This window comes from Neodiprion pinetum, chromosome 4 (genome assembly GCF_021155775.2).
Source record: "Neodiprion pinetum isolate iyNeoPine1 chromosome 4, iyNeoPine1.2, whole genome shotgun sequence".
In the NCBI taxonomy this organism is placed as follows: domain Eukaryota; kingdom Metazoa; phylum Arthropoda; class Insecta; order Hymenoptera; family Diprionidae; genus Neodiprion; species Neodiprion pinetum.
In genome coordinates, this window is record NC_060235.2 from 19,044,750 (window position 1) to 19,070,335 (window position 25,586).

Here is a 25,586-nt window from a genome sequence, read left to right on the forward strand (position 1 = left end):
TGTTATGCGGTATTTTATAATTTTTCAAGGCTTATTTGACGGATGGAGATTGTCGAGTTGACGGATAGAAAGCAAAAGAAAGTCTTGCTATTTTTACTATAGCATATCAAGTGGTATATTTCCAGTATGATGAATGATTATTATTATATATAACCATTTGTTGACTAATAAATTGATTAATAATAGCTGATAAACGTTTCAGTTGATGGTATGATAATTTTCCGGAAGTTTGGTACTTAAGATAAATAATTTGTACTTTCTTCCGCATCTTCCTGCCTTGTCCCGTACATAGAAAAACATTACAAACGATATGGCACCAAATTTATTTAGTTCTAGTACCTCATCATATAAAATTCTATATATACACACCTTTGCCAGAATTTATAAATAATAAGTAAATCAAATCTGAGATCCAACCAGTTTTGGCATCTGATATCCTGCGACTAATGATGGTCACGGATTGACTATGTAGGTATTTTATCCGTAAGCGTTGGTAAGCATCCGTGAACAGCTGATCCGTCCGCGACTCATGGGGCGGTGAATGATAGATCGCCATAACGGCCAGGCTTCGATCAACGTATGCCTTAAGTACATGTACATATGGATACCTCTCCACAACTTCCCACCAATCACAATACCGGTGTCTTTGAGAAAATAAGTCGAACTCGTTGATCGACGATCTCGGTATTCGTTAACGGTGACGCCATAAAAGATTTCTTTCAGTCAAATTTTATTTTTAACTCTGATTTATTCAATTTGGAACCACATCTTTTAAAGTTTCTGGAGTTAAATAGTGGGAATGACACAGTAAATTGTATTTCATCTATTTTTTACGAATGGAAGCCGAGTTGCAAATATTGGCTAAAGTTCTGCGATACTATTCGAAATGACATATAATGTCGACTTTGCAACTGTGAGGAAATTGGAAAAAGAGGTTTTGGTTCTTATATTTGATTGAATCTGATCAGTGAACCTATATTCATATGTACGAGTATAGTGTACTTTACAGTAGACTTGAGTATGACTTGAGAGATTCAAACTTTGCATACGCTTAATGACATCAGTGAACATTATTTCTAGAATCATTGTTCTAAAACTCAACCGAATGCATTCACTGATGAGGATGCCAATATTTCCAAGACACAAGTACAATTATTTAAAGTACCTTTTTACAAAGTTACAAAGATGGTTGCAATTCGCCAAAAGTGATTGAACTTCAAAGAAGAAGAGACCGTGGCTGAGTAAGAACGACCTCCACGTCAATCGGTCTGATATTTAATCTGTGAGTTATGTCTGATAAGTATCAAGTCAATCCCAAATATAACTCTAAAACTTTTCTTGATGAAGAGCTAGCAAATGAAATGTTCTTTTTTGGTTCTTATTTGTTTTTCCTGATCCAGTAGATCAATGTTTCAAAACAGAATACAGTTTAATAAAGTATTTGGGACAAACCAAGAGAAAAATTGGAAATCAAATCCCACACGTGTGACTACGTTAAAAATAATTTCAATCAATGCCATTTCTTTATGAGTTACGGAAAAGAAGCAGCTGAAGTAATTATTTCACATGCAATTCTAACGTATCTTTACAATTCTTTTTTTTTTTAAGTTCATCGAACAAGTACAAGTAACGATAGTGAAAACGTGTGATATTTCAAAATTCGTAATATCTCCAACATAAAGTCGTACGAAACAAATGTACTGATTGTGGGACATCCCACTGCTAGAATAATGGCCATAGTCCTGACGAAAAAAATCAAGAGTATGATGGATTTGAAAAAAAAAATGTAATTATCATTTATTTTAATTCGTTGAAATTCGGATAACTACTGAATAAGTGTGATCTAATTTTTTGACTACGATCTATTTCTTCCCTCAGATAAGAAAAAAAATCTGCTGTGAAAATACGTTCGAATCGCGTGTAAAGAAATTATGAGAGTTGTCTCTTTTAGGCACCTCAGCAGAAAAAAATAACGAATATTGGAACTATTTGTCAATGTCTTTACACGTGTGGAATTTGACTCTCAATCTTTACTCTATTTTGTCCCTAATATATTCTTGACCGGTACTTTTTTTTCGGATAAATCGGTTTGTTGGATTTGAAGAAAAAATAATAAACAAGAAATAACATTTGGTTTAATAGCTCTTTATCAGAAGTTGAAGGGTTCATTTTCGTAACAATTTACCACTTATCAGAGGTAACTTATAACCTAAAAACAGACCAATCCGTGGGAGGCTGCACACCCGTTCCTACTCGACTTTGGCATTTCAATCAGCTTCTTAGACTGAGATATTCGTTTCATAGAATTACCAAGTAATGTAGAAAAATTCAAGCTAGCACCTGACTTGCTGTAATAATAATGGCTGATTGTAACAATTGATTTTAAAATACGAACATTTAATAATATTTAATAATAATGGGCTTATGGATCCGCTCAGCTACTGATACGCACATTTGAATAGTCAGTTTGCCGCAACTTTTCATAGCCAGCAATATAAAGAATGAATTCAATTCGTTTAAATATTGTGACGCTTCCCCTTTTCTGTATTCCATACGCGATGAATTATTGAACGTGAAAATATATATTAGCTATATTTTCAGGACTGATCTTGGCTTTATCCACCATTGAGTATACTTGCAAAGACGCAGTCTGCAGGGAAGGTTGTTAGTTTTGATTAAGGCCGTACCATTATAGTATCATAGCTGCTCAGGGTTGTAAATTACTAAGTGCGAATGTCGTTATGTTAATACCTGCTTCGTAAGAATTAGCTTTTTTAATATCACAGTGGCTCACTAACAAGAAAGAGTCCGTGCGAGTCGACGAAAACGGCGACGAAAAATCCGTAGCCAGGCACACCCCATTCGAGGCTAAAAGGATTTGGCAATAAACAACGGTGAGTCTCGAAATTACGCGGGGCCTTCCCAATCTACATAAAAATCCCCTTGCCCTAGACACTCGCTTGGGCTTGGGATTCTCATACCCCGGACAAGGAGGTAAGAAGGGTGGGGTGGCCAATGGTTAACGATGTACCAGCAAAGAGAAAAGAGGCAAAAAGATGAGGGAGCAGAAAAAAGGACAAAAATTAAAACAGCATAAAAAAATGTCATTGCTTGAACGACAACGTTGGGACTTTCTCTCAAAAATGAGACTCGTTATACGTATCGCTTGATTCTTACTATAAAAGAGCTTTCGCCTCAGTTCATGTATTATAACGAACGTCCTACATTCCGAGTCTCATAATTCTTATCGCAATCTTCGCTTTTTTTTCTCCAGAATCGGAACGGCAAAGGAACCGGGGTTATTTTCCAGGATGAAGAAGCAAAATTGGGTTCAACATCTTATTCCGGTAAGTGTATCTACTTATTGTAGCGTTTGCGTCAGTGTTAACAGTGATTTACGGTAAGATTGCGGCAGCGACCTTCGACCACGAAGGGCCCGTGAAGCAGGTAAGCGGTTCGCGGTTAAAAACTCTAAAACATTCGGTCATTTATCATCAGGGCGTCCCGCGGCGCCTCGGGGGAGAGTTACTATAATCCAACGGACAGACGGCCGAGCTAATCGTTGGTTAACTATCGTGTATTATCTACAATAATTTTACGTCACGAAGGATTCGGTGAGATTTTCCTTTCTTTCTTTATTCTTTTCTTTCTTTTTTTTTTTACATTCTCTATAATATATTGTACTTTTCGGGAGACAAGTGTATTATCTGCACTTTCACCTTCATTGTCCCGGCAATGGATTGATCAACGATGAATGAATAAGAGTGAGAGAAACATATCGTAAGACGATAAATCTTTATATCAGTAAACGTCAGTTGCCCGAACAATTATTATTACATTATTTTTCATTGTCCACTTGCCAGGAAAACTTACTTCAATTTTATTACACCTGTGTGAAGTTCGTCCGCATAGCATGCGTGATTTCGACGAGGATACGAAGTTTGTAAAAGCACTTTCTCATCTGCGACGTTTTAGAGATGAGTTAATCTGGCAATATCATTTAATTATTAATTATTATTGACCGATTACATTGTATTTCATAGGCTCTTCACTTACCATTTATAAAATCCACTTTGATGTACTCGGAGCAAGATTTTTGCAGCTGCGATTCGTTTTAGGAATTTCATTACTTTTTGTAGAAATTGATAACTTCGACAGGTAGGATTGGTTTCATACCAAAATCATGGTTATCCTAACAATGGTATGATTTCATCGTAGAATCCAGTGCGCTCGAAGGCGACAAAACGATTCTTAACAATACTCTAAATTAACACGATCTAAGGCCACATAGATAACAGATAGCGATCAGAAAAAAGAACCTTTACTCATTGTCAGCGAGCATGCGAAGAATAATCTGTTTATGAAATCACAAAACAGTTAAAAAAAAAAACAAAAAAACAAATGGGGAATCCAAACCAGCAGTCATGTATTTTATCGAAATGTTTTTGGAAGTGAAAACATAATATACCTGATAAAAAATAACCTGCCCACCAAATTTTTGATGTTTCACGGAAACCTTGCTAGTAGTGATGAACAACATTCCAGCAAGTCTGGTAATTCGATAAAATCGTACGCAAAGAGAAAGAAATGAAAAGAACGACAAAAGGCCGCATCTTATTGGTTCTGAATGCACAGGTATACAAACATGATACTATACGGAAAAACTTGTGGCCGTTATACTGCTTATTGAGGGAATACAGATAATTGTAATCAAGAAACTCGCTAGAATTTCGCGCCGAGTACTTAAGAAAAAAAAGGGGGGAATTCACGCGTGAGTTGACGCAGTTTATTTACCGTAAAAAAAAAGCTTTTGGCCTATAAGAAAATAGTATATTGTGCAATGAGCGAGTAAAAGTGTCGATTTTGAGTGAGTACAGATATGACACGAACTTAGAATCGAGGGAATTGGACGCATTTCTCAATTAATTTACGATTATGGTAACAAATGTGAGAGGTAGTTACGAGGTTAGGGGAGCTCCCCGACTAATACAAAAATGCTGATTCCAACAAAAAAAAAAAAAAAACAATGGTGTATCTTTTCAAACTTAAATTTTACAACAATTTTAAATCTTGTATAGAAGAATAATAGATTTCTCTTTTATATTCTACTTCACTCTCTGTATTTGTATAATTCATTTCTTTTTCCGGAGTTTTATTTACTTGTTTAATTTATTATATATACATTCGCGAAACGCGTGTTACAAGGAGCCTCTGTATGGAGGCTATTCGCTGTATTAGTGGGCAAAACCATCTTTTGCTCTCTAGCGGAAAAATGGTTAACACGTCATTCATTGAGGAACAGCTTGGTTTTGTTCATTTTCAGCATGCGGCAAAGATCACATATTTTTACGTTTGAGTTGGGAAAAAATATTAGCTATATATTTAAACTCTCAAGCTGATATTAGTGTACCGAAGCAAAACGTGAGCAAGTTTCTTGCTTGTCTGTATAGAAAATCGCCAGGAGTACCGAATGTTGCGGGCGTGGATTCGGGTGGCTGGGAGTTCCACACGCTTAGTGATGGACCGAATTTTGAAAACAGTAGTAAATTTATTAGCAAACAGCTGAGTGAGACCGGACACTTAGTGTCACAGCAAAGACTCACGCAGAAATCGTTAGCGCTTGACATTATTTAGTCTGCCAGGCATCTCGGTGATACCTGGTTTATCGTGAAAGCAAGATTGCATGGGTGCACTTTAATCGTATTAAAAAATCAATCACAAAACAATCAAAAAAAAAAATGTACAAAACAATCGTGACGAATACCATGTTCCACCAATCCCTACTACTGAGAAGATATTGGTTTGTATCCAACCGAGTATTTATTCTCGCTCAATTCACCGCTTACCGGGCTGAGCATAGCACCTTAGGAGCAACGTAAAAGTTGATAAGTGTAAGTGTTGACAATCAATTCTCTCAGTCGTGAATAAACGGGGCTAAAATCAATAGCAATTATTGATCCAATATTACTCAAGTTCGCAAAATTGTTGATTGAAGCATTGAAATTCCAAAAGATAAAGGTCGCATTCATGCAATAAGCTACATAATCTTAAATTGTTGAAGATAAAGCGTGTCCATTGTCAAAGCTAAAGCTTCAAATAATAAAAGCACCTATACAACTTTTGTTATATTCCTGTTTAACTTACATACTGTTCAGAAATAAGCTCACGATAACAAGTAAAGGTTATTTTGCTTAAGAATTAAATTTCGTAGATTTCTGGTCACCGAAATTTTTTTCGGTATTTTTATCAGGTAACTGGGTTTTCTTCTTTTTTACAAAAAATCTATTCTCCGGGTTTCATTCTTGATGTACCTCTGATGTAACACAAAGAGTTTTCAAATGTATTTTAAAAATTTTCAAGAATTCGTCATACTTCTATAGCTTAATAGGTCGTTAAGAAAACCATTAATAATTACGGTGGTGCCAATTCAGGGTGGGGGGTCTTCTGTAAAAGTTATGAGAGAATTAGCCATTACAAGGGTACACTACAACTTTGCTTTTGCAATTGGGAAACCACCCACATCTGGAAAAACTAAATTTCCAATATTGAACAAGCTGCATTTGTCCGATGTTGAAAATCTAATAAGTCATTTCTTGCGTGATTATTAAAATTTTTCAATTCTCTTGCATGTAAAATACTCGTATACGTCGCGTAAAAGTTCCCACATCAAACAAACGAGAATGCTATACTTAGATATACTTTCAATGAAACTGGAAAATAAGTTTACCAATTGTAAGAGTAAAGATAAAAAGCTCGTATGACACGTGACTTTTCGCGGTCGAGTTGGGTGCTTCTGAGATTTGGATACGTACTTTTAACGAATGAGATTTCTTATCAGCAGATAGCCTGAACGATATTCAAAAAGCGCTCCAAGGCATGAGGCGGTCGAGTCGGATCCACTGGTGGACAAACAGGCTGGCATATGCCAAAGGTTATAGTACCAAAGTACACTACCCGTGTCCGTGTTAGTGGTCCGCTTATAACGCTCCAAATTACAGAGTGGCGTCCAAGAGCGAGGTCCATCAATCATTGGGATCATAGGACCCCGGACCTGGTAACGCCTCAACGTTTAAGTCGTTAGCAATTTCCTGCACGGGACCCATTTTCGAACCCAAATTCCATATGGTCGTATAATATCCTATAGTGTACCACGAATTGGATTTAAATAATATTCACTTAAGAATCAAACAACTTGCGACATGAATGAACGTTAAATTTGAGACGAATCTCTAAATGTGATTTACCTTAGATTATCGATGAAAATCTTTTCTTTGAGAATCTTGGGAATCACCGTTTGATTCAGAATACAACTGGGTTTCTGATTTATGATTCGGCAATTACCGTCAGTCGAATTGGATGATTTTGGGCTCCGTGGGTCGGTCTGCGTGTCTGGTGTAATTTCTATTTTCTCCAACAGCGCACCTTTCGAGAGGCTAGTGACGTTATGGAAATGTGCTTGTTCTACTGGCGGAAAATTAATTTAAATCCCAAGACTGATAGAAAAGCGGATCTTCCAGAAATTGTCTACTCGTACTTCGAAATTATTCATTTCTACTCCCACTTTGAAATCGTTTGGTTCTACTCTAGCTTTTTTTACTGACGGTAAGCGCGGTGGTGAATCCGAGTCAAAATTATTTTCTTCAGTATTTGCTTTCGTGTCGTTTTTGCTGGGAACTGGCATGGGCAGTTCATTATAGATTTCTCTATAATCTTTTATGCTTTTAATGGATTCTTGATTAGAAAATTTAACTTTTTTCCGTTTGCTCTCGATCTTATAACGTTTTCGAGATCCTATTTCTTGGCTCCACGAGAAAGTTTTAGTAAAAGTGTATGCATTTCCGAAGTCCACCAATGCCAAATAGGACACCTGGTGATATGCTGATATAGGTTTGATCATTTGTTGGATATCGTATACAATAAAGAATTGAACAATCTTGCTAGTGCTTCAGCAAAAAATTAAGAGTGACGCATCCTTAAACAAGGTAATGGTTCTATACTAAGGAGGGCCTATTGCACGACATATGTGCCATAGTCACTTCGTGTAAAGTAAACGTGCCGAATATTGACTTAGAAGAGGATACATAAAATCCGTAGCAAACCGCACGTTATAAAATATACAGGGTGTTCGGTAACCGAAAGCTCAAATAACTTCAAAGAATCAAGTTCTCACGAAAAGTGTTGAATACGAAAGTTTTCAGACTTTTAAGGAGGAGTACTTGACCATGACCTTAAATTTCGCCTTCACTTCAGCCTATATAAATATGTGGATCAGTTTAACCATCGAAACAAGCAATTTTTTTTGCATTTTCGAATGTGAAATGAATTACGTATTTAAAACCTCAAAATTCTCTCTCCTTTTTCTACCCCATCGCTCTAATGCCCTTGAAAGGTCGCATAATTCGTATGCTGAGGTAAGGTGGAGCTACTGATTCAAGGCTCGTCCGCTACGTGGCAGCAGCTCACACAAGGTAAAACTAGAAATATCTACCGAGGCAGTGTCGATATGCAAGGATACTGTATCCACAAGCTCGAATGCCGCCCCATGTGATTTAGTTTTAACATTATTGTTACACCAGTTTTTCCATATTGCATGATCTGCTATGACGATAAAACAATTCAACTAAAAACATAGTTCTGCTATGGCAGAAACATTTTCTAATGAAGTATTTCACTGGCCCTGATCTCTATAGTCAGTCGAAATGTAGTTTGAGTAGAAAAAGTCGTCATATAAAGCTCCTTCAATTCTGCTTCTCAGGATTCAAAGCTAATGGTTTCAAAATGTTCAATGTTCATAAAAAATGTCTGTACACATATGAGACACATCAAGCAGGAAATTTGCATTCGGCATTGTAGCTCGAGAGAGATTTTCAGTTATTAATCTGGATTTTACAGTACAGTACAGTTTTTTTTTGAATTCTACCTACTCCTGTGAAATTCTTCAATATTATTATACAGCTTGAATACTAGTGAAACCACAGGACATTGAATGTAGTACCTCTTATTGTTGTTGGTATTTTTACTACCAATCGTGATGTGCACTGGAGCTAAGAGCTAAGAGCACAAGAACATTAGGTACTGAATATCCCTATCAGCTGTAGTACCAAGAACTCGAATCCTCGGAAATTCTAACCAAAAAGTCAACAGCCTTAAACATGCTAAGCCGCGAATTGTTGGAAACTTTGAGCGCAGATTCCTTCATTTTTTCAGCCTTCTACTTTTGATTGGCGATAAGGAAATGTTTACTAGTGTCCAACCACGATTTTGATCATTCTTTGATATGTTACTCCCCTTAAAAAAGAAGATACGTGTTTTTTGCATCGGTAAAACAAAGTTGTTTGATGACGAAACGGCCCTTTGAATTGGGAACGTTAAAGGAGTATTTCTTGAATTTCACACATTTGCGGTTGGACAAAATAGTTGGGCACGTGTACTCGTGTACCACAAGCTTCATGGTGTATAATTCAGATTAATTATCCGTGTGTCTGGAAATTTGGTCTGTCCGGAAATTCCTCTGTCTGGCAGTCATGTGTTTGAACATTAGCATGCCTCATGCTTAATGTACTTGCCATGACATCTGAACGAGTTACTCGTTAGAAAAAAAAAATTTTTTTCATGAAACACACTGTTTTTTGTATTTTTTGGACTTTTTTAATTTGATTTCATTAGTCAAAAATTAAAGTGTGCAACAATTTTGCTATCTTCAGCTACGTTATTCACGTTACGAATCCAATACGTCATACCTCAAATTACAAAAAGATTCAGCCCATAAAACGAGATCACAACTGGTTGTTTACTCAGTAACGTTATACTCTTGGAGCGTAAAGAGAAAGATGCTAGTTATGCAAACTTGTCAGGCTCGCACCAACGCTTACTAAATTATTCTGCTTACGTGCTCGACGTGATAATATTATTGGAAAGGATGATGCATGCAGAGAATTATACGCAAAATGAAATCTTATCGAATGTGATGTGACATCACGTGATAAAAAGGCATATAATGAACTTAAGTAAATAAAAATGTAAATCTAAGATTCTAAATTAAGAACGCAATACAAAAATTATAAATAAAGTTATTAGTGAGAAATTTTTGTCCGAAATATTTGAGCTCTCATACATAGAAATTAAATCGAGTTGAAAAGCTAATATTTCACAAATCATCACCTGTTATGACGTAAAATGAGATATAAGAACAGCCCACAAATTCATTTTGTATTACCGAAAACGGTTTATATAAGCTGATTATAAAGCAGATGGCTGTATTTTGAACTTGTATGTTTCTATGGACTATTTTTCAAGTAAAGGTATATAGCAAAAAAGGCTATACGTCACGGGCCACTCGATATATTTTAGGTGCGATGCGATATCGACTTGATTTGCTTTTAAAGTTTTGAGTACAGCAAACCACAATACCTATGTGATTCCCATTGACAATTCGTGAAGCACCGACTGGGTTTCGCGTGCAGGGATGGAGTCCCTATATAGTATACGATTTCATGCTTATACGTCAACAGAATACGCGTCACATTAGATTTATAGAGGATATCATGTCCTGTGGAAGGATCAAGATCGTACTACAACCCTTAACATGAAGCTCATACGCTTGGTAATTTTTCAGATCACCACGCTGCCCTGTCGAAAATACACGTAACCACAAACTCCGCTCCAGTCGAAATCAACAAGCACCAGCAGCCGGGATGTTTGTCAGATACCAATGTCTTCGTAGGGACATTAGAGGGTAGGAAATTCTCCAAGCATTGGAGCAGCAATGACAAACAAACATCGCAGTGGCTTAAAGAGGATGTTTTCAATCGTGGATGCGAGGTAGGATTAACTGAGAGATAATTTAATTAACACCGGGTAACATATGTTGCAAAACTATTTCAATTTTGGACCATTTCTGTGATTCATTTCTGTGGATTATTCTTTGCCCCTGTGCAAATGCGGGTATTTCTATTGAACAACTTAAGACGCCTAAAGCCGCATAATGATGGTTACTAATAGATCCCTCCTTTATCCCATACAAGTTCATCGCTTATAGAAATATATCTGAGAGTGTACGATAGCTTTAATTGTGATTATTATCACTATTATCTGGCTTCCCTGCCTTCCGTGACGAACTGCAAGAAAACATGTTTTTCAACCCACTGCTGGGCTCTTTGTATCCTGAACAGTCACGACTCTTGAAACCTTGTTCACTAACGATAGTTCTTCATCTACCGAGTTGACGTTTTATAAGCCAAGTGTTGTCTACTGCATTGTGGCTCAGCCTGTGGGATAAGACTACTTATTATTTGAATTTCACTACCTCAGATTTGGCGTTGCCACAAACCGTTCGGTCGATATTTCGACTCTTCTTAAGGGGGTGCTCGATTTCAACGCTGTCGTATATGTATATCTCCAAATATCGGAGTCCGCGTATCTGAAACGAAAAAAAAACTTAGCGGCCCCATTTCATCCGCATTTCTGAACAAAAAGACTCGAGCATATTTTCATTTAACGCAGAAATAAAGAGATGGCTTGAATTCTACGGATTTACTTTTGCGTTTTCGTAGAATCCGTGCAATTTCTTTATTTCTGCGTCGGATGAAAATGTGTTTGATTGCTTTTGTTCAAAATCGTGTATAAAATGGCGCTGTTAAGCCTTTATTGCGTTTGCGATACGCGGACTTCGATATCTGGAAACGTATACGCGAATGTCGAAATCGATCAGGGCACTCCCTTAACATTATTGTACCAGAGCGGTCATGAAAACAAATTAATTATCGATAGATATAACCCGGAAAATAGAAAGAATGTACTCTCGAGATGGTTGGGGCCACACCCCCGGCTGGGGGAGGGGGGGTGACTGAATATTTGCTTGGTTTAAGTAAAAAACCCCAAAGACACGGCGCAAGGTTCAAGGGGCGGTTCTGAAAGACAGAACGCAAGGAAGCCCGTGTCACTCAAGTAATCGCATTCAAGGCTCGGGTTACCTTGATGAATATGCCAGAAGAATGAGCTCGCATGAATACACTATCAAAATGTGATAAACCCGCGACAAATCTGTTTCGCATGCAGAGGGCGCCACCAGCGTTCGAAGCGATCGAGCTGAAAACCAGAGCTCGAGAAATCAGTTCACGACTAACACCCAAAGTGACAAGTCGCCCGGAACAACAAAATTGATGTTCCACTCGACCCTGATCAGAGGTGAACATCAGGCATACCTGATTTGTGCATGCCTGTTCAAGGCCTAATCCGCTGCAAGTCAGAAAAACTCTGCTAGGGCGAATCTGATCTGACCCTGACCAAATATTAAACATTGCAAGTACTGCGCGCAGCTGATGGCCTCGTGGAAGTCTTTGGCGCTCGCGTGCTAAAAGTATCAGTTAACTTCTGATGACCCGAGGCCATCTAACTTCCAAGTTCCCAATCGTGCCAACTAATATTACATCTAACATTGTTTGCGTGGATATTTTGCTACAGATATCAGCTATTTACTTGCGGTAGCCTCCTTTTTGCATCCATAAAAACAAGATAATTCGTTATATAATTCCAAAAATGACTTAACTGATAGATCGTTTTTTAAAGTCTGACCAGGTAGTGCCTTGACCACTCCTGATCCAGTTCTGATCAATGCCTGGTCAGGGTTTTATTGAGGAACTTGATCATTGCCGGGTCAGGCCCCCTTGAAGGAATTCTATGCCACATTCGTCACTAGGGCCCGATCAGACAGCCTGTTCAGAACCTGATCGGGCATTAAGGGAAGCCTGATGAGGTCTAGGCTAGTATGACACAGCTTACTATAGGTCATTTGCATGAAATGATCCTGCAAATGACATATGTTACAATAGTATAACTATCGAAAAAGAAAAGTCAAACAATACCTAATCGGTTTCAACGTGTATAGATGAACGTGACGAATCGGTGGGACCATATGGAACAGTATTGTATGGAACCTGCGGAAGATGTGTCTCCCTTAAAGAAAAAATACGGAGAAATGATTCGGAACCTTGAAGGAAAGTTGAATCACTTGAAGCTGGAACTCGAAATGGCTCACAAAGAGAAAAATAATCTTCATAATCAATTTGAAAGGTTCATTTTTAAATTTTTACAAATAGGGGAAAGCATCGGTATTTTTCAAAACTGTCCAAGTATGACAGGTTTTTTCACTAATTTCAATATTGCCATTAGTAGTGAACGGCTGTTACACTATTAAAGCCATTATCGTGGATAGTTATTTTGTCAAAATACAGTTTTAATTAGAACAGTAATTAAGCATTTCAAATAACAATATGTTGAATTTACTTGATATTGGAATTTGTGGAGATATCTCACTGAAGAAAATAATCCAGTAGTTTTATCAAATTGCGATTCGTATTTTCGTAACAGATCATTAAAAACTAAAGTAATTAAAAGATTCATAACCAGCCATCGAGAATTAAATAATGCTGCGCTGCCACTCACAAATATTAACCTTCTGAAACTTGAGGGTACGGCAGCCTTATCCCCGTTAAATTATTGTGAATTTTCATAATTTGTTTTACTAATTAATAATCCAGCATTTCAGTGTCAATTATAAGTTAATAAAACCAGAGGTTTCCTTTTATCAATTAAACATCTACAAAAATTGTTAATTTTTTGTTAATGAACACATCGTTATTCTGAATACTTGCAATTATTGTTCTGCTCAAAATTATATTCTGACAAATCGATTATCGATTATATTGGCTTACATGACTTATTATCCGATTACCGGCTTCAGTTTACTCCACGTTCACTCGTAAACGTGACTCATTATCAAATTCATTTGAATTTTGTTTGAAAGCGTTCAATTATTTCAAAAGTTCAATGTTCGCATCGCATATATTTACTTAACCACCGTGGGAATCATAAAACTGGTTCATAACGTGTTCTTCTTTACTCGCATCGATTTCTCTATAATATTGATTAGACTCCCAAAAATCCATGATTATCAGTGTAGTGTTCTTGTTCCCACTTCACACTTCTCAACATTCACGCTATGGCATTTATCCCTTCTATCCGAAAGCGCCTTAATTTTGTTATATGTTTTTCTTCATTTTGTTAGACAAAACAATCTTTTGCAAATCTTGTTCACACTTTACTGTCTTCTCTCATTTCCAGAACATTGATTCTACACTCTGCTTTCTACACTACTCATCTACTCCTTCTCTACTCGTCAAACCAAACACCTTGTTACAAATTGCAAAGTATATAATAATCGTGAAACTCATGTTCTAATAATCGAACTCAACCTTTATTTATATCCTACTTTACAATTTCTCGATTATTTCTACACGTAAAAGTGGAGAACAACTTGTAGAAACGATCCCAAGATTCGTAACCAGCTTTGATAGTCTCCTTGTCAGGCAGTTTTGAAGTTTGCAATTTTCACTTTACTTAATTGTGACAAACGAATTATTGTATCCGCAAAGAATTCACTTGCGAAATTTAATATAATTCTGCTTTGAAATTACGATCAAGTTGTTTTTCTTAAAAAGCTAATCAACCTCGTTTGAATAATTGACATTTTGCTAGGGCGATACGTGATAAGAAAATAGAAGCGACGAGGGAAAATGCTGTCCAGGAGAAAATTGTCCAGATTTGTAGTTCTGTCCTCGAAAATTTTAAACCACATGCCTTCAATGCAAAGCAATCGAGTGGATGCGCTCGGTTTAAGAGTAACAAGTCTTACAAACTTTATGGAAAGCTGACAAAAAAACTTCATCGAAAAGTAATTTTGTTCATTCCGATTTCTCAAGTATCCAATTTATTGTGTATTTCATTAGTTGCTTAAGAATGATATTACTATACAGCTTAGGTCCGCTCTTGCTGTGTCTGATAAACTAAGAGATGAGTTAGAGAAAACCAAGGAAGTTCTCAGTGAAAAAACAATACAGCACGACCTCTTGAGCCAGCGTTTTACCAAACTCAAGCAACAATTGGAAATTACTGAACTCAATTTGAGAGATCTGAATGATAAAAACTCTTTCTTGCGCAAAAAATTTGAAGACACCAGAAAATGGATGGAGATAAAAATTGGGAAAGACCTTCACGAACGAAACAATGTCATGCAACTCAAAAATATGCCTAAAAGCAGAGTTATCATCAACTTGAAGAATAAGACCGATGAAGACGTCGGTACGAAAACTCAATTTGGAAGCAAGTAAGTCAAATTTTTGGATGTTACGACTCAACGGTATAAGAGTAATGTTAAAACATTGTTCCATCTTACAAGTGTCACTAAGTTGTTTCACATTCACGGTAAACTCAATAGAAATGTTTTAGCAGAGTATTTGAAAATAATTCGGTCCCGTTATTTCATTTTCGTAAAAATCATACTTTCAAAAGTACATGAGCAATTGAATTTCGAGGTTTTTGTTGTATCTGTATAATGCATATGGATATACTTTGGCATAAGTGACGTTACACAGTGTCTTTTCTTAACCTATTGTATCTGCTTTAACTTCGCTCTAAATGAAAAATGAGAAAGTATGCCTTTGACAGTGTACTGCAATGCATTGCGATCTCGTTGTTCCAATGTAAAATATATATCATCATTTCATTCGTTATTAAGACTGCGAAACATTCGAACAAATTAAGGGTACTCGGGCACGGTGAAGTGGACTCTTGCGTTGTCTTGTTTGGTACCATGAAATTGCGGGAATATATGCACCGTAAAACAATTGAAAAATATATTTCGAAAGATTATTGTTTCTCACATTTTCAATTTTGCATTGACTTTTTGAATTTTCGATCAGTGAATTCGGACCTTACATTTAATCCAATCGAATAATTTCGGGCTCTGTGGGTGGTAAATGGATTTGGAAGGAATTGTGAAAAAATTTCTTATTTTCTTTAAAAGTACACCGTTAGAGAACTGAGTAACGTTGAGAAAGGTGTGTTAATTCAGGATAGTTCATTCTACTCTAGATAGTTTCATGTACAACAATATGTATGGTAATATCGACTATTTGTGAAATCTTTTTTCTTATTTTCCCCGCACAATTACCACAGTTACCAAAATATTGTAATGTCAACGATATTACGATTTATTACTAGAAATCAAGTTAAATTGACTATAAATTTTCAACCATGCGGAAATCAACAATGTACCTCCCAATTTTTTTTTTCAGAATGTAATTCTAATCCGTAATGCGATATTCAATTGCATACGACGATCCATGTTGTAACGTAACCGGTACCAATCTTCCTTCAACGAAGTTCACGTCCGTTCCTTTGTACCGTGTCACATTGCGCCAAGTCCATCATAATCCCCGCTTAACCCATTTCGTCCGAAATGTCCAAAATTTGCACACGACTTTCGGCGATGTAACTTTTGATCAAAACGTCACTTGAAAAAAAAAAAAAAAACATAAGTCGATAGCTTTTGATCTCTTCTTCCGAATGGTATGGGCAAAATCAGCCTACGATTTTTTGGAAAAAAGTTATGACCATTTTTTCGAAAAAAGAGCTGATTTTTTTCATGTTTTTTTCGCAAAAATCGTATATTTTGACAATGAAAAAAGCAATACCGACCATTGTAAAAGGCACTAATCGCGTATTTTTGATCACCCCTTTCATATCGCGTTAGAATTTTCTTGATAAACAAAATGTCGGATCCAATATGGCGCCTCAAAGTTACGATTCTTCATTGTCTTGCTCAAATCTTGATTATTTCACTGTGATTAACCGGTGTTTTCAAGCCTTGATCCAATTGTTGTGACCAAAACTCTTTCAGCTTCTCTTTGAAAGCAAAATTCATTATTGAGTCAAATATTTGCCGAATCTCACACCCATCTTTACACCCATGAGTTCTAGTGTATTACCGATTGTGAGCTACGTTCTTCGTCCTTTTAGTCGAAGCATTGGAATATCGGTAGATATGAATACAACAATTGGATCAAGACTTGAAAAAACCTGGGCTCAATGTTATTTTACTAATTCTGGTCTCTCAAGCTCGGTCCATCTGTAACAGAAGTGTTTTTATTTCATAATTGGCAACGCATGCTTGAAAAGTGACGTTCAGCTGTAATAAGCCCCGGAATTGAATTTTCCAGATTAGCACGCTCTGAGTCGACGAACACGAATGAAAGATCTTCACTGAACACTTATAAAGCACAAGTAGCAAATTTGGTCAAAGAAAAAGAGCAAGCAATATCTAAAAATAAAGAACTTGAGATTGACTTGACTCAGCTAAGGAATGCCAACGCTCATTTGAAAGTTAAGGTACATGCACCTACAAAATTATTTGGCAACAGATAATTTGTATCAATATATGTTTGGTTCTTCATACGAGTGATTCCACTCAAGTTTGGCAGAAAAAAATCAAAATTTTTTCAACAAGTATCGACAATATATACAGAATGTTGTCTCCTTCGGTTCGTGACCACAACGGAATGTCCAGAGATTCGATTGGTTGACGATAAACAGCAGGGGTCTAGTAACTGAGAGAGTAAATTTTGTATCCTATTAATTGCTTCGTGTTCATCTTCTTGAACTAACAATTTCTTGCCATATAACAGTAAATCATGTATAAAGAAAATTAGGTAAATGATAATGATATTGCCTCATAAATCTGATTGATTCTACAACATTTATTTCACCTTGGTAGCGCTATAACTATATACGCGAAAGAATTACCTGATGGCTGGGATCAGGATGCAATATTCGTATTTGCAATTATTAGCCAGATCTATGTTAGTTTTATTAATCAAATTCGGAAGAAACGGGTGCACCAAATATAATTTGTGAGATTGAATTTAGTGCACGTTAATTATAATGCTAAAACAATTTAGGATAATTTGTGTACCAAGAATTTGTGTATCCAGGGGCTTCTGAAACAATTGAATAATCACGAAGAAGACTTGGAAGTGCGAGCTGAGTTTGATGATGACGCCAGTCGTAATGAGGCCCTTAAGACTGCGTGTTCAATTTTAAAAATGACACCAGAAGAATTATCTGGATTCATGAAAGGTCGACCTGTCAAAAAGGTGATCAAACGTACTGTGAATTTTGGACCTTTGGCACACGAGACTACTACGTACACGATTCGAGTATTCTGTGAAACTCACTTCTCAGTACCAGCAATTGGGCTGCTGAACTTACGTTTGAGGTCTCGACTGCCATTTCTGAAAAAAATCTGAATAGGCAACCTATCATTTATTTAATTATTAAAATTATTAATAGCAATTCGTTCTATTAAAACAAATACACGGTAAATACTGCGGAATAAATACTGTTATGCTGCTTGCTTTTTAGATCAACACCTGGCTTGCAGAATTCCACAAAATAACGTCGAGAGGTGATTTTTCAGGAGATTTGGCAGAACATTTACTTGAAGAAGTTTTCGGTAGTGCATGATCGGCACATGAATACAAACCAACAAATTTGGAAAATCACTTGTCCAGTGCACTTTCGTGAAGAAAAAAAAATTGACCAAATGGAATTTTTAAACCAACTGATCAAAGAAATTTTCAAGGTCCAGTTTTGCCTATATGAATTGTGTATATTTTGCAGGTTTGACATGAAATCAACACTCTTACTTGAATACTGTTTTTAAATAAAATTGTATGACGAATATTATTGTGTCATTGGAATAAGGTTGTTGGCGAATTCCATTTCCCGATCACACGTGAGACTATGACATACCTCCAAGATGGTTGTTCAGAGATCGTGGCAATGCGAATCAAAAATGGAAATTGACGAATCCAATATTCATTAAAATCTTAAACTAGTCGAATCACGAGAGTTGAAGTTGAGCAGCTACTGATTCGTTTGATTAGAAACATTAGAAGACTATGGAATTGAAAAACTTACTAAACTTGCTTTTCAGTAGTTCCGTGATGAATTTATTAGGTCTACATCTTGGTAAACTTGGTGAGATATAATGTAAGTTGTTTTGAAAACTATAACCCAAAGATCTTGTCCTATAATTGGACTCACAATAATCGCATGCATGTTATTCATACTTTGAAATGACTTCTGTGATGCATTGCGATCGCCAGCTGGGATGATCAATATTTATAATCGCCTTTGAAATAAAAAATATTATTATTTACTGAAAAATCAAATCACAATAGAGAGCGGTGCACAATGAATCAACATATCTATGCGTGTCAACATGGAACTACAGGTTACGCATCCGTTGACTGCGTGCACATGTATACTGTAGACACTCAATTCTGCATTCTGTTTTCTGACACATTCAAAACACTTTTCATTATTAGCATGTGGATATTATAACTTCATAATTTTCTTCGAATCTACATCGATACACCTTGTACGGCAAGAGCTGCGATCATAAATTTTTTGGAGGTAAATCGAAATCCATACCAGCTACAACAGAACTTTAATTCACTCGAAAAATCGTATATATTACACTCGTTTTTTATAACAATTTGTAAACATTTGTCAGGAGATTTTAGCATTGTATTATAGACAATCCTTCGAAACCTTGGAAAAACGTCTAACATCTTCAAATTTCTTATAATATATTCTTTACTTCACACACAGCTCTTCAACTGTGAGTCACACATCATTTTCAAACGTTTGTTACACCTCTTTTTTCTCATTCATACGTATATTCCTTCACCTATCCTATAATTTGTTAATTCTTTTGACGTTGGCGACTCTTCTCAAGTTCGCGATATTTGAGTAATTAGGTTGTTAGGTAATTGCCGTTGACTTTCCATGAATAATAATAATAATAATAATAATAATAATAACAACGTCGACGACGAAGATAATGATAATAATAGAAACCATTTAACCATTACTATTTTATACGCATTACAGTATTGCAATATGGAAGCAGTCATATTTATTTTACTTTGACCAAGAGAACTTGATTAACTGGTCGTTTAAGGTAACTTGAAGACACATACACACGGAATAAAAACCTGTTGGATTTACATGCGTGACGGTAATTATATCGAAAGCAATTTTTTCGAGTAAAAGTTACCTCAATTGCGGTATTCGACAAGTTGAAACTACATCCGCGAATGTGACTTTAACTGTTACGGTGTTCTGGTCGGGTCGGCGGTCAGGCTCGGGATACCCCGTGTGGAAATGGTCATGCCTCTTTCCACCAAATCATCTTCTCGAATTTGACCAGGGTTGATTTCACGAAAGAAGCGGTATTTGAGCGAGGTATAAAACAAAAACAAACACGATTTAGTTATACTAAGAAAATAAACAAACTATTCAACTGGTCGGGGGTATCTCCTCAAAACAAAAACTAACAAAACGGGGTACAATTAGCTTGGTTCTAACTGTCCTCGAGCTCTACTTATATCCAAGTACGCAGAGCGGTACTTATGAATAATTAGATGTACAGTTGGGGACAATGAATCTGAGACGGCTAATTTTTTACACTAGACAGTTATGTTGGCAATACAGAGAAATCTACAGCGCTACAGTCGGCCGAGCGCAAAGCAAAGTCAATCTCAATAAACATAATGTAACCCATGACCGTGTCAATCCAACAAGTCATTATCCCCGCGGTATTCTAAGGTTTGATTCGACGGTCACGGGTTATGTTAATTTTATTCAGATCGACTTTGTTTCGTGCTCGACCGACTATGGTGCTGTAGGTTTCTCTGTCTTGCCAAAATAACTGTCTAGTGTAAAAAATCAGCCGTCTCAGATTCATTGTACCCAAGTGCACAGAGTGAATACTTAACGGCTGTACACTCCGTCGTCTGCTAGAGTTCAATGTGCATGCGGTAGACTCCGAGAACGGCTATTTGTTAGGGCGACCAACTACCGGAAATGTGAAATTTACACATGACAGTTCACCGCAATGTATTTAACCAAAAAATTCCAACAGGTATTTTCTCCGTATTATAGGTATTAGAATTCCCTAATCACCATTTTCACCCCGTTATCAAATGATCGACTTTTGATGAAAATGGTTATCGTGAAATAGTTGAACGTCCTACACCTATTTGCTGCTTTCGCGACGCTCGGTATTTGGATTATCCGAATTCAAAGCGGCCTGAATCTTAGCGTTCACCTCATACCCATTGTCATCATTATTCTGACCAAAGATCCGACGTCCTGGAATTCTCTTGTCATCCTTGATATGGAGTTTGGTCCCAATTTCCACTGGCCATGGCAATGTAGACTCGGATCTATCGAAAACCCGGCTATAAACTTTTCGGTCCAGACTCCCACCTTCAAGCTCTGGATATCGGAGTTCTTCTCTCAGCGATGCATGATCCATATACTGGTCATCGTTCATCTCCGATCGGTATAGAGCATCGTACGGCCGTCTGTAAGCATATCTTTGGTACGGTCGGTAGGCTTCGTAAGGATAGGATATCCTGTAACGATAATTGTTATTGTCTACGTGTCCTGGTGCCCGACTGTACGATGTAGAGCTAGCGACAGCTTCGGGTGGCGAACGCACGACATCGTCATAGAGATGGCGATTGTTTCTAATATCAACGGGCTTTCGAGCGACTTCGGGAAGGTGTGCGTAGTAAACTATTCTCTTGGGCTTCGACTGAATGTGAGCTCTTCCGTATGGACTGACATCTTCTTCGTTGTATCGGTTGTAGTAGTGGGTACTACTGGCAGGTCTCCGCTCATCAATGCTTCGATCGGACCCAAAGCGGTCCGGGTAATAATATCGTGGAATCGTCACGTCGAAATCACGCTGCCTGACCTTTTCCCGAAACAATGGTACGTAGTCCTGATACGATCTAGCGAGTTCTGGCATTGCTCTCGATTCTCGGCTTTCGGAAAAGTCACGCCGGTGTCCGGTAACAAAGTCAGTTTTCGGTACGTGGTGACCAGATGACCCGTGTATGTCCTTTCCAAAGGGGGTTTGATCAGCGTTAGAATGCCGACGAAGCTCGATGGAGATTGGTTGCTTTGACCACGTTTCAGGGGAGTTAAGTCGAGCTTCTCGGACGCTTTTTGAACTGGACACCTTTTCCAAATTTGGTTCAGCGTCTCTGCGGACCCTTGGCTTCTTCATAAGACCTAAGAGCGGAACAGTGAAATAGTGTATTATCGATTTTTTAACAACTCTCTTTACGCGTGAGTATTAGAATGATTAAACAACCTTCAAAGCGGGTAAATTCCTCAACATCTTTCATCTCACGGCGGTTGCGTGGAAAATCTTCAAAGGATAGATCCTCGATATACTTTTCTGGGTCTGCCTCGAACTCTTCTAACCCACGTCTGTTTCTACGATGATCGATTGCCTCGTGTGGATTCACGGGTGCTGCAAAGTGTCCAACTCCGCTCACGCTGCGAATTTCAAGAGCCGAGCCGGACCACGAAGGATGATTTGATAAGTGATACGTGGAAGTCGGCGATATATCATAAGCCTCGCCCACTGCTGCAGTGCTCACGTGCAATGCGAGTATGTACCCAACCCAAAAGGTTAGCAGCATTTCCGTCCTATTTAAAAATGTAGGTGTTGGTATTTAGTCGATTACGATAAAATTAAGAAATTTCAAAAATGACATTCTATAAGAGAGAAAAAAAAATTAAATGATAATCCGTTTTTCTTTATAAATAGTATAATATGAGCTGAAAATTTAGCGTAGGGTGTGAACCACCCCAAATAACCACCACGGGTCAAGTAGCTGACTTTTGTGAGTACAATGAGTACCAATCCGATACTGCATAAATTCTGTGTGAAATTTTTACCGAAACAAACAATGGACGGGAAGACAAGTATGGCATATCCGGCCAATCCGTGAACAGATCGGATTGGCCTCGATCCCTGGTGCTCGCACATGACACTGCTCCCCCCCTTCCGCCGCCACTATGCTTTGAATAGTAACGGAGTAACTGATTTTCTCTGACAAGTATAGTTCTTGCGCGTTTCCGCGGTATTATACAAATATCCGGTTCTGTGAATCTACCCAGAACGACATTGTGTAGTCATTTATATCAGTCACATCAGTAGACATTTTCTGAAGCTCATGCCATGTCCTCTCTCCATTTCACTTTGTGAAACTCTCTTTCCTTCTTTACTTCTCTCTCTCTCTCTCTCTTTCGCTCTTTTTGTCACTCACTCACTCATTCTGCTGTACCTATATCTAAACGTATAATGTATTTTTCTGTCTCTCTTTCACGTATGAAAGTTTTTAAACTTTGGAAGCTTGATTTTGAGCGAACCTAAAATTGATTAGGTTTAATACTATGTAATTGTTATCTGTTCGTATAAGTTACTAAATTATTGATACATTGTAAGGAGAGCTATAAGAGGTAATGAGAATTACGCATACGGGTTATTTTGTTGAAGCTCGTAAAATTTTCAGCTCGAAAAGTTGCCAATTTCTTACTCGATACAGAATATTTTATGAGCATATTAAAGAGGAAGTCTAGTCTGACAGGTAAAGAAAGAAGTTTTTTTTGAGGTTCGAAAAACACGTATAAAGTTTTATTTTCGAATTCGATATTCTTTATGTTCCTAGAATCGTGGACTCATTGCTTATGAGTCGTGGGTAGCGTAAGAATATTAAAACGTCGAGTTTCGTAACTGTGTTTGCACAGTGAAAACATATAAATCTGATGTGTTATCATCGAAACCAAACAATTTTTCGCAAAGAATGTTCTTTACTGTTGTTACCGTGATCGTTGAAAAATTTCCAACATTTGCCTGTATGGAATTTTCAATACTATTTGTTAGTGAGACGTTCAAAGAAAGCATGAACCCTAATTTCTCTTCAATTAGTAAGTTCTGTACTCTGTTCTATAATAACATAAATAATTTACATTTATAGAGTCCTATGTATTATGGGATAATCATACTATTTTCTTACAGTATTGTCCTATGTTAAAACAATTTCAACGTACGCATGCCAAGATGTAAAAGCAGTGCAGAAAAATCAATGACTCTGTGAAATATTTACAGATTGCTGACAATGAGAGACCACAGACGTAACGTGATTGAAAAGTTTTGATAATGACGCGTTTGTGCGTAAACTTGTTTAAGCTCTTAATAATCTTATTTTCTAATACGCTATTATGTAATCCCCGAATGGTTCACTCACAGAAATTGTTTCTGAGCTTGATGAATCTTTTTATAAGGATAGAATATAATCTGCGGATACTCAATCCTCCTTGTTGCCACTTTGGAGTTGACGTTTTGCTTAGCTGAATGAAAAAAGGGCTATGCTACTGGTTTGCAGTTACTCCTGGTTCAACGTACCATAAGGATTTCCTGTTACATTATATTCGCGTGGGTGACCTGACAGCGAAGCGGAAAATTATCAAACCAGAAGAACCGTAGGTGAGGTAATTTCATTAAATTTTACCAAAATCGTCCTTTGATGAACATTGAGATGTATTAGAAATTTGTGCACGTGGATACGAATCACGACAGTGAGAAATTCTTGGGAATATTCCGACAAATGTTGTAACTGATTATTTTAAATGTGATGAATTTTCAACACAATTCCTAGGGAAAGGGGAATTACTGGAAAAACTGAATTTTCGCTACATCTGTCAGAATTTTGCAAGTATAGTCAAACTTTTCAACAACTACGCGACGGGTGGGTGAAACCAACTATTAAAATTTTTGCTACTTGAAAAGTCAAGAAGACACAAGGCGCGAGGATTCTTCCATTTTACTCAGAACATGTGAGACAGAAGGGCTAAATTTACAACAAATTGCAGCCACAAAGAAGTATAATTTTTTTAGTACTAAGAAAAAAATTGAAACAAAATGAGAATAAGGCATTCAGCTTCAAACAATCGGCAAGTAATTATTGAAACGATTTATCTTAAGGCCGGATTAATTGATTTTCTTTACGTTCACCGCAGAAATGATTTTACCATTCGTGAGACTACCAGCTCCAAGACAATCGGCTAATATCATGATAAGGTAAAACTTATCAACTTACACAAGGTGGAAATAAACTGTATATTTTACGTTCACCTTCTTATAGGACAGGCTTGAGGTTATCAGTTTGAATTTTAATATTTCTTGAAAATGTTAGGATGTTAATTACGCCTAATATTTCTTTATCATCGACCACGTTCATAAGTTATTTCGCATTAATAATATAGTGTCAAAAATTAAAAATTCGATTATTCATGAGTTGAAAATACAAGGCAATCTTATCTTACACTAGTAAAGATAGTGGATAAGTAGTACGGAAAAAACATTTATACACAAAGCAGATTCTGTGGAAATATAATCCCTAAGTTCTTGCGCACGACAATTTTCGACGGTGAATTAAACGAAATCTGACAAAGTGAACTTTTTTGAATAAAAGGAATACTGATTTACGATTTATTGGAAAATTAACAGTTTAATTATTAAATCCTATTCATCATTAGACCGTGCAAATAATTAGGCATATTAATTATATTATACCTCATTATGCTTCCCTGCTATTCACGTACGATGTTGGCGGCACGGTGTGATGATTTTGACTGAGGCAGACGACCTGACCTGCTTACGTTCTGGTCGAAGTGTTTCAGGTACAGTGCACTGAACCCCGCTACCACGAAGGACATAAAAACCTTTTTCATTAGCTTTCGACACTTCCGCGTTATGCTGGGTAAATTTTTAATAAGCTAATTTGATTTGTGAGTGAACCCAATTGATTGACAATTAC

At 37.0% G+C, this 25,586-nt stretch overlaps 2 protein-coding genes across 2 annotated transcripts in view; one reads left to right on the top strand and one right to left on the bottom strand.

Annotated features, from left to right (window-relative positions):
* LOC124216468 (putative leucine-rich repeat-containing protein DDB_G0290503) overlaps window positions 1-18,495 on the top strand; it is a 145,396-nt gene extending 126,901 nt beyond the window's left edge. Inside the window, exons 5-12 of the mRNA XM_069135272.1 lie at window positions 3,275-3,347; window positions 10,616-10,821; window positions 12,887-13,071; window positions 14,536-14,731; window positions 14,814-15,163; window positions 17,058-17,226; window positions 17,829-17,990; window positions 18,259-18,495. Coding sequence (XP_068991373.1) covers window positions 3,275-3,347; window positions 10,616-10,821; window positions 12,887-13,071; window positions 14,536-14,731; window positions 14,814-15,163; window positions 17,058-17,226; window positions 17,829-17,990; window positions 18,259-18,360 — 1,443 coding nt within the window. The 3' untranslated portion in view covers window positions 18,361-18,495. The remainder of the gene's footprint in view (window positions 1-3,274; window positions 3,348-10,615; window positions 10,822-12,886; window positions 13,072-14,535; window positions 14,732-14,813; window positions 15,164-17,057; window positions 17,227-17,828; window positions 17,991-18,258) is intronic.
* A 369-nt stretch (window positions 18,496-18,864) lies between these two features.
* LOC124216471 (uncharacterized) lies at window positions 18,865-25,392 on the bottom strand. Its single transcript, XM_046621018.2, has 3 exons — window positions 25,343-25,392; window positions 22,070-22,410; window positions 18,865-21,987 (listed from the first exon to the last, which is right to left on the bottom strand). The coding sequence occupies exons 1-3, from the start codon at window positions 25,345-25,347 to the stop codon at window positions 20,942-20,944; spliced, it is 1,392 nt and encodes a 463-aa protein (XP_046476974.1). The 5' UTR covers window positions 25,348-25,392; the 3' UTR covers window positions 18,865-20,941.
* Window positions 25,393-25,586: the final 194 nt, after the last annotated feature.